We start from the raw sequence: 9882 nt of genomic DNA on the forward strand, positions 1-9882 counted from the left end.
ATAGCCTAATTATATATATAGCCTATATATATATATATATATATATATATATATATATAGGCAATATATATAATTAGGCAATATATATATATAGCATTTGTGGTTTTGGCATAAACATAACTAGGGTGCACTGTACTATCTGCGCACACCCTTTCTGAAGCCTCTCTCTCTCGCTCTCTGTTCCTCCCTCTCTCTTTCTCTCTCTCGTATCGTTTTGTGGAGCAAGTTAATTGTCTGAGAAATGCGTGTTCTGTGCACGTTCGTTTCAGTTTTTGAGGAGGTCTGCTTAAAAAATCGGAAATATTGACATATGTATATACAGTAACTAGGGTGTACTGTACTGTCTGGCAAACCATTCTGAAGCCTCTCTCTCTCTCTCGCTCTCTCATACATAATTATTTCATGGCAAAATCAATCATCTTTCATTCTGTTTTCGATTTAACTCTCTTCAGGCAGCAGAGAGAGAGGTCATGTTTCCCGAAGCTCCGCTAGGCATTGGAAAAAACTACTTAATTCATCGTTCAGATCTACTTTATCTTATTTTATTTCATGATCATAATACCCAACAGTATATAGTTTGTTTCCGTCGCCCTCAATCGCTCGATTCAACAATACATTTTGGCACTTTTTACTCCCGGATCAGACCGCAGAAAAAGCCTTGGACTTTCCTATCGCCAACATGCCTCTGTATTCGGATATCTCAGGCACGGAGACTGGGAAATGCACAGACTGCACCAAACTGCAACAGACGGTGGCTTTATTTGAAACGAGACAAGCAGCATTAAAAAAATGCAAAGGACTCCTACAGGACACAGTGCCGATGGGTGAGTTTGCTGAGCTCACTCAGATACAGCAAGATGATCAAAGTTACACTGTATCCTTCCCGAAGCTGGACAAGAGAGAGACAGTTCCAGCTGCGTCTCACTGGCACAGAGTCGGCGCTAAGCCAAAGCAACATACCAAAGTGAATCAACAAGTTCACTCAACGCCAAATGCTAAGCTACCCAAAGCTAAAGTTACATGTATCAGCCGGATTAGCCCGTCACTGAAATTAACCCTGCCACTGAAGAACCGGTTCCTGCCACTTCAAGAGTCCACGAACGCGCCTGCCACTGATGCACCCCTGAGCCCCGAGATGCGTCCGGACGGACAGTGCGGACAGAGACGGAACAATAACCAGTCGCCATTGAGGCGAGCTGCGCATGCCTCGGCCACCTGTGCACCCCTGACACCTGAAATGACCTCCAGCCTCATCTCTCCCATAGCTATCTCTCCAGCCCCAATTTCTCCTCCCTTTGCGATTTTCCAGCCGAATATAAGAGACTGGAATATGTTGCCAGCAAACTTATATCTGTGTCATTGATAGCATCGCCATGTCATGGCGACAGGCTGATAACACCCAAGAGGATGGCGCCCCAGCCCCCCCCCCCCTGTACTGATAGTAGTCCTGAGTATTACTGAGACAAAAAAGGGTTCAGCCGTAGACACAGTATAAAGGAAGTTTCACATAATCTGCTGAACCAAAGGTGCACTTTTATCACTTTAATCCGACTTTTCACTAAATCAAACAAACGGATTTACACATATATACTGTATATACTGTATATATATATATATACATAATATATATTATACCGGAGCACATGGGTTCTGCGACCACTCACGTCCATGTCTTAACCGGAATCGCAAAGGGAATTTTGGTATGATACCATTCAAATGATTCCTTTACGATTATATTGACATTACATTTGTTTAACAAAATGGTATTTGAATCAACGGTTTAGAAACAGAATCCTAATACTCAATTATTTTTATCCAATGTAATAAATAAATAAATTTCACGGCCACTTAACAATGGTCATGCGCTCTCGAATATCTTTCACCCTGAAGATAAAATTGTACTCTGCATTGGAACCAGTTCGTGATCTCTAAGCTTCCCTACATGGCTTCCTGAACACAGGCGGCAGTCAGTACGTTTACATGCACTGCTTATTCCGATAAAAGCCATATATATAGATTGACACGAGCCTATGCTTAACCCTAACCAGTGACACTTTGTGGTCAGCTTAGCTCAGGAGGTAGAGCAGTTGTCTTTTGACCAAAAGGTTGCTAGTTCGATCCCCAGCTCCTCCTAGCTGAGTGATGATGTGTCCCTGAGCAAGACACTTAACCCTAACTGCTCCTGACGAGCTGGCTGTCGCCTTGCATGGTTGACTATGGTTGACGTCGGTGTGTCAATGTGTGTATTAAACACAGAAATAGATAAAATCGTCTGCTAAATTGCCTAATCGTAATTGGCTATGCCCCTTGTAACATGCCTGGCTCCGGCATGAACATAAACTGGGGAGGCCTCACGCAGGGTAAAGGAATAACAATGATTTATTACATAAGATTGAACAGAACTAAGGTAAAGTTAATGGGATGTGGTGTAAGTCAGTAATATGTAATGTAACTAAAAGTGTGGTGAGATCAGTCATTGGAACAACCAAACAAAAGCCTAAAGCCAGCAGAGGAGAGGAGAGAGACCTGGGTGTTGGCACGGCAGGTCTTTTCTACCCTCCCCAATCAGCAGGGTCATTGCACACACCTGAGACCTGCACGCAAGAAAGGGAGGTGACAGAACAGGCAAGCAGCACAAATGGGCGGAGCCTTGAGAGACCCACCTGGGTCGTTACACCCTCAATTCGACAACTGCAATTGGCAGTTTGTACATGGCGGTGAAAAAATCAACAAAGGCATATTAATAATCCAATCATAGTCGGACTAACTGAATATTTCGATTTTCTTGAGTGTCATGTAAATGTGTCTGCCTCTGGAGTCCTTTCAGTGTGGATGTAGAGCACTTGGAATAACACATGAACACACCACGCGTTTGCATTTGCAACCTCAGCCCTCCTTGTTCCCATTATGGTACACCTTGACCTAGGGCTGGGCGATATGGCCTAAAATAAAAATCCCTGATTTTTTTCATAAAAAATCCGATTTCCGATTTAAATCGATTTACATAAAAAAGCATTATGGCAGGCCCTGCCATTGTAAACAGTGTAACCTGTAAGATAACATAAAATGTAAAACATATAAAATATAAAATAAAATATTTCTGTAAACATAAAATATTTCTAATGATAAGAGGACTTCTGATAAAGTGCCAACATAACATTCAAACTTTCAACACTGGTCATAAATATACAGTGTTTTGCAAACGGTAATAATTACCTTAAGAAAGGGAATAGTAACGGGAGAAGAATGAGGAAAAACACACACGCACGCAGCTCTTTCCTTCACTCGTCTGTATTGAATGAGGAAGAGGAGTGCGATCCCCCTACTGGAGCCCCGAGGCATTACCAAAAGATCGACGAATTACCAACAGATCGACGAATTATTAAACCACACAGATATATTTCAAATGAATTATGTTTACCTCAAAATAGATTATACATATATGAATAAATTGTGGTATACAACTTGTCAAACTCGCTGCCATGTTTGTGTATCACTTTGGTAAATGCGCGCTCTGTGCGGGGGGAGGGCTGAGCCCGGGACTCTCTAAATCGACGCCACTTCGACCTGGGCGGGACTTTACGTCCTACGTCACTCGCTATGGGTGTGCATGTGTGCGCATAGCCGTCACTCGCGATGGGTGTGCATGTGAGAAAGGTTTTGGCTTTAATGTCTATGGGTTGGTAATAGCGGTTCTGATGATTTTTCTGATGGAAAAGTGGTCTTTTATTTCCATAATCTTAGTTCAGTGAACGCATAAACCCGTTTGTTAGTTAGCAGTTCAACAAAATGCGATCTCTTTGTTTACAGTTACCAACGACCAACTGATGATTGGGGGTTCGATTCCCTAGTGATGCAAGGTTTTTTCTTTCATTTTGGACTGCACACACATCGCGAGTGACGGATACTCGCAGAATTTACACACATCACTGTCTGTCTTTACAATTTCTAGGCAACCGAAGTTTAAAGATTGTCAAGTGGTTAACTCTTGAATCGCATGTACTAAGACCTGATGGGTTAGTGGTCAGAGAGCAACTCATTAACGCGGGGATAAGGGGTTCGATTCCTTAATGAAGCTAGCTTTTTTCTTTCATATTGGACTGGATGTTTGTATGCCATTTTGCGTAACTTGTAGTTTATGATAAAGAAATGTTACTGGGGTTAAGGTTAGGGTAACGCTAAGGGTAAGACACAAAGTGTTTTTGCAACACAATATTTCTTACAATAACAAAGTCCAAAGTTTTGATGACTCCAGTAGGAAACTTAAGATACCTAGAGAAATGCGTGAGTGCTCACAAAACATCAACAAGTCAGCAGTGTGGTACAGGGTGATCATTTCTGATATACAGTACAAAAGCTGAAACCATTAGCCAGGAGTGGGAAAGATGCAGACGCAGACGTGGGAAGCAATAAGACGCACCAACACACAGTTGCCTGTTGCAAAATGGTTCAGAGTTTAATATAAATAGTTAGGGTTAGCTGGTATGGCGTTATCTGGTATGACTATAGTCTAATGTTAGCTTAGTTCGTGTTGTTTCGTCATGTTAATCGCTGGTAATAGTAAGTCATTTGTAGAAATATAGCCTATCATCACAGACTGTAGGAATGTCACCCACCCTCCATCGCGTACGACACTGACGCTCGTAATCTGTAGTGCAAGGGAGTTCGTGCACAGATCCCTGAGACAAACGGCTACGCGCACACATGCAAACCCATAGCGAGTGACGTCGATTTAGAGAGTCCCGGCTGAGCCCATTCCAAACTACGGGAGCTGAGAGGGAAGCGTTTGCGGATGTTGAAGAGAAAACCAATTTTAATTTGAACAAGTCGACGTGAGCTACACACTCGAATTAATCGATAATATCGGTTTATCGCCCAGCCCTACCTTGACCCCGTGTCTCAGTATTGATGTACTCGTTTGACGGTTGGCCTGACTGGCACACAGCAAATTCATGGGTGTTATATTTCCGGCGTTTTGACAAATTAACGACGTCGCAGTGATAACTGTTGTACTATCTACACTAATGGTGTAGCTTCAATTAAACGTCATCGTTGATTGGCAGCGTTAGTGTCAATCAACACCTATTCACCTTATTCCGCTCTAGACAACGGGCGCTGCCATGACACCGACTCCGGTTTCTTACTTCCGGTTTGAGGTGATTGACCGTGAATAAATATGAGTTCAGGCACCACTTGTGCGGTTGTTGGTTGCTCAAATAATTCGAAGAAAATTAAAAACCTTTTAGAAACTGAGTGCTTTGATCACAAAATACGAAGGAGAGGATGTCCTTGTCCGGTTCCCTATCGGCTACATTCAATGCCACAGAGCAGACGTTTAGACTGGCTAGCTGTGCTTAAACTGAAACATCCGCCGAAAAAAGTTTATGTCTGTTCGCACCATTTCGTTCACAAACGACCCACCGAAGACCATCCCAACCCGGAATTATTCCTTGGATACGACAGACCAGTAGTGAAGAAGAGACGAACAATTGTTCGTGTCGAAGCGACAGGTAAGCCACTTTCAATGTTGAATTATGTAAGCGATCGCATCACTTTACAGGTAAACTCCAGTTGTTTACATTTTTACGAGCTCCACCAGCCAGTGCTACAAAAATATTTGGGCAGTCTAACCTACATTTTTATGAATAATATGCCCATTATGTCGCTGGATAGAGTAGATGTGTTGAAAACATGTCCATTATTGGTTTATTCCTGAATGCCACTGTAGTTAGTGCCAGTGGTATGAATTCCTCTGAGGGCTATCGTAGAGCTGGCTGCTATCGTTATGTTGGTCAGTCCTGAGCGAGGAAGAGCTTCCACCACCATTTGACATAGGCTTTTACTGTTATGTTGTCAGTGAGAGAAACGTTGACAGAAACTGTAGCGTTTAACATAGCCTATGTGCCCTGTTTTTACAGCAACAGCAGAAGTGACAGACCAGGAGGATGAGGGCATACCTGAGGTGCCACAACAACCATCACACAGCACTGTTTCCAGCCAGTGGGAAGATCCATCGCTCTGGGACCACAGCTATGGTGAACAGCAGGGTGTTGAGGAGACGGCCGAAGATGCCACAACACAAACTGAAGATTTCAGCTATTCCATGCTTCAGAGTGATGCAGATTCGTTCCTCTACACTGGAGTCTCACTGGAAACCTTCAACTCTCTTGTTTCCACCTTAGAAGGATTTGCTGAAAGGGCTTCTGTTTTGTCAGTGCGTGATCAGATACTAATGACACTGATCAAATTGAAATTGAATCGTGTGCTTGGTGACCTTGGTAGGCAGTTTCATGTGTCTCAGAGTGTAGCCAGTAAGGTCATCTCTTTCTGGATCGATAAAATGGAGGAGGTCTTACGCCCTCTTATTATCTGGCTTCCAAAAGAAACCATTAAGGCCACCATGCCAACTGCATTCAAGCGCTTTTTCCCCAACACCACCTGTGTCATCGACTGTAGCGAAAGTTTGTTACAGAAGGCGAAAAATCTTGACTCTAGAGGAGAGTCCTACAGCCATTACTACTCGCACAATACAATCAAGTACCTTGTTGTTGTTGCCCCATGTGGCTTAATCATGTTTATCTCAAGTGGATATGGAGGACGCGCCAGTGACAAGTTTATCACTATGAACTCTGGTATCTTGGACTATTTGAGGCCTGGAGATGAAGTCATGGCAGATCGTGGGTTTTTAATTCGTGATTTATTGTTTGAAAGAAGGGTCAAATTGGTTCTGCCCGCTTTCACTAGAGGGGGTTCTCAGCTAACTGAGGAACAAGTCACAGCAACTCGCAGGATTGCAAATGTGCGGATTCATGTTGACAGAGCAATTAGGCGACTTAAAGTATATAAGATCTTGTCTCATGTCATACCAATAAACATGACGCCCAAAATTGAAAAAATCCTCAGAATCTGTGTGGCCCTAGCCAACTTAAGGGGTGATCTCATCTGTGAGCGATAGGTGACAACGGTTGTGTTCTGATGCTGTTGGGGTAGGGGTAGGGCGCACGCACGCGCACACACACACACACACACACACACACACACACACACACACACACACACACACACACACACACACACACACACACACACACACACACACACACACACACACACACACACACACACACACACCCTTTATACATCTACAGAAAGGTTTACAGAAAGACTGATTACAAAAAGACTGATTACACAATATGTGACCTGAAATTGATTTAATAACACTACTTTGTACATCTACATAAATTGCTCCTGTATATTTCGTATTGACACTTGCTTCCTTTTGTAATTGTACTGTTTATATTTACTCTTTGTATAAGATTTGTTTTTACAGAAAGACTGATTACACAATGTGACATTAAACTGATTTAATAACACTACTTTGTAATATTCACCTATCTACAACAATACTTAATCTCAGCATATATGGAATTGATTGCATAAAAAAAATACTTCATACTGTTAACAGCAGCAGCAGCTGCAGCATAAAATGTTTCTTATTTAGGTGCTTTTTTATGAATTCATTATGCTCACATATCTGTTGTGTAGTTTCAGTTGCTGACCAACGAATTCATCTACAAGCTGGGGCAACATTGTTGAGAAATAAAATCTCTTCAGATGTCCTACCCTCTCCAGAACATAGGGCTCATCAAATGGTACAGTGAACATAACTGTGTCGTTTGGGCTCCAGATAAACAGTTTGGCCATCTTCAGACCGGCACAGAACATACCTATTTGTACCTGCATGTAATATCCTCGGCTACCTGTTTTCTGAAGTTGTGGTACTCCATCTACTAGCTTGATATCACTGCAGGTATGGTCAAGCTGATCCAAGAGGGTAGAATGGAGTTTACTTGGGACGGGACATTTTATTTCTAGTAGCACAGATGAGTCAATTACCCCATCTGGGCTTGCTGACAACCATGGCTCTGTAACATTAACAGTGATGCCCATTTGTGTAATGCTCATGCCTTGCTCTCTACGTGCATTGCCAGCAACCACCTCATTCTCTTTACCATAATTTGTGGCGTAGTTGCCACGAAAGGAGGGGTAGAGGTGCTCTGCAATGAATTTGTCTGGATTGGTGGATGCTCTATAAGGAACCTTTTTAGCTGCACTTGCAGTTATTCTTAGTTTTCGTGCGTTGTGCCACAAATCTGAAGAACTCTGCTCCCTTGTCTCAGATTCTAGAGTAGAAGCCTGTGCACTACTCACTTGAACATAACACTCATAAAAGCTTTTACATGTCTCACATGTGAGATCAGAACCAGCATGGGTTTGATGAGGTCTTAAAAATCTTGCATCTACTGCAGTATGTGCAAGGCTACAGGGTTGCACTACTGGTTTGGCTCTGTAACACTTGCCCAACAGACTGTTTTTTAACTGGAAAAGTGGCTTTGTTGGGTCTTTGTCTACATTAGTCAAGAATTCGGCATGTGACATATATTGTGGGGTGTTTGGTAGTGGCTGAGCACCGGACACCCTTATACCAAATTCATCTCCTGCCCTGTGGTGGCTGAAGTTTATGTCCCTCAGTCTTTTTGGCTCGATGTTCCTGACTGTCCCTGCGTTCCACCTGCGCTACTCATCTGTACATGCAAGCCCTGTCTTCCCGGTAGTTACTGCATTTTCAACCTGTAATGAGCACATTAACAGAGCCTATACCCATTTGCCATTTGTTTCAAATGTTGTAATCCTCACCTAGCTAAACTGAATCGAAAAAACACTCTTAAAAAGTGATATGATCATGTTACTTTTATTAATTCACAGATAAACAAAGGATTTTTTTTCATCTTCATACCTTCCAAAGGATTGCTGCGGCATGACTGCACGATCTCCCTAATCCAGCCATACATGAGCACCCGACAGTCTCTATCAACCCCGACGGCTGCAGCATAACCCAAGCTATAACCTTATGGTTAGCACTTTGGCTCCTGTCGACCTCTGCCTTCAAAAACACATAGTCTTCGTGCTTACATAAAAAAATGCGCCCGACTTTATTGCTATGGAAGTAATTGAAGGCCTCAGTACTTTTATAATTGCGCATCTCCTCACGATCTCCACCCTCAGAAAATACAAAATAATTGATTATATCAATATGGCTAACTCCTGGCCATAGTTTCATCTCATCCACCCAACCTGTCAGTTTTGACGGATTTGGGACTCTGATATGATCTTTTAAGATTTCATCGGCAGTGTGTAGCCACCGACTACTTCCCATAGTCGGTGTTATTTTACAGTTATGTAAAATAACTTCCTTAAGCCTTAAAATAACTAGCTTTAAGCGACGCTTGTAGGATCATGCAATGTAAACAAACACTTAACCGGAAATAGAAAACCGTTTAGTCAGTTGAACCCGCTATGAATCATGGGAAATAGAACGGTTGAAGAATAAGGTGAATTCGGTGTTGGGAGTTCCATCCGGGGTATTTTACATCCACCTGAATCTTCCGCCAAGAAGTCCGCCATTACTTCGCCTGAAACTGATGCGTGAGCACGACGTGGTCCATAGTTCTGTGGTAAGTAAGTTATGTTTATTGAGTCTACGTTTGAAAAACGTCGATCGATAAAGAACCAGTATTTGTCTGTTGCTTTTTCCGATGTATAAATGTGATTTTGCTTTTTATAAAACGCTAGGTTTGAACAATGTAGGCCTACCATGCCACGATACCTTTCCCGCTCGAAGTCAAACGTAAAGTTAAGTCGAGGCTGAATTAAAAGTATGTTTTTAAATGTTGCTCATCAACGAGGTTGTAAAGTAGTAAATTCGGGATATTCAATGATATGAATCTTAAGGACTGCGCCGTCGGGTTCTCGACTCTCTGGTACTTCCACACATGTCCATCATGGCCGAGATAACCCCACACCACCACGGTGTGGGGTTAT

At 42.6% G+C, this 9882-nt stretch overlaps 1 protein-coding gene across 1 annotated transcript; it reads left to right on the forward strand.

The window, feature by feature from the left end:
- The first annotated feature begins 5290 nt into the window (after positions 1 to 5290).
- Positions 5291 to 7266, forward strand: LOC132473423 (uncharacterized). Its single transcript, XM_060073547.1, has 2 exons — positions 5291 to 5510; positions 5919 to 7266. The coding sequence occupies exons 1-2, from the start codon at positions 5318 to 5320 to the stop codon at positions 6953 to 6955; spliced, it is 1230 nt and encodes a 409-aa protein (XP_059929530.1). The 5' UTR covers positions 5291 to 5317; the 3' UTR covers positions 6956 to 7266.
- Positions 7267 to 9882: the final 2616 nt, after the last annotated feature.

This window comes from Gadus macrocephalus, chromosome 15 (assembly GCF_031168955.1).
Source record: "Gadus macrocephalus chromosome 15, ASM3116895v1".
Lineage (NCBI taxonomy): Eukaryota > Metazoa > Chordata > Actinopteri > Gadiformes > Gadidae > Gadus > Gadus macrocephalus.

What these genes read in the sequence shown, in the direction of transcription:
- LOC132473423 (XM_060073547.1), top strand. Translation starts at nt 5,318, where the DNA reads ATGCCACAGAGCAGACGTTTAGACTGGCTAGCTGTGCTTAAACTGAAA. An exon ending in TGTTCGTGTCGAAGCGACAG is followed by an intron (nt 5,511 to 5,918) that starts GTAAGCCACTTT and finishes CTGTTTTTACAG; the next exon opens with CAACAGCAGAAGTGACAGAC.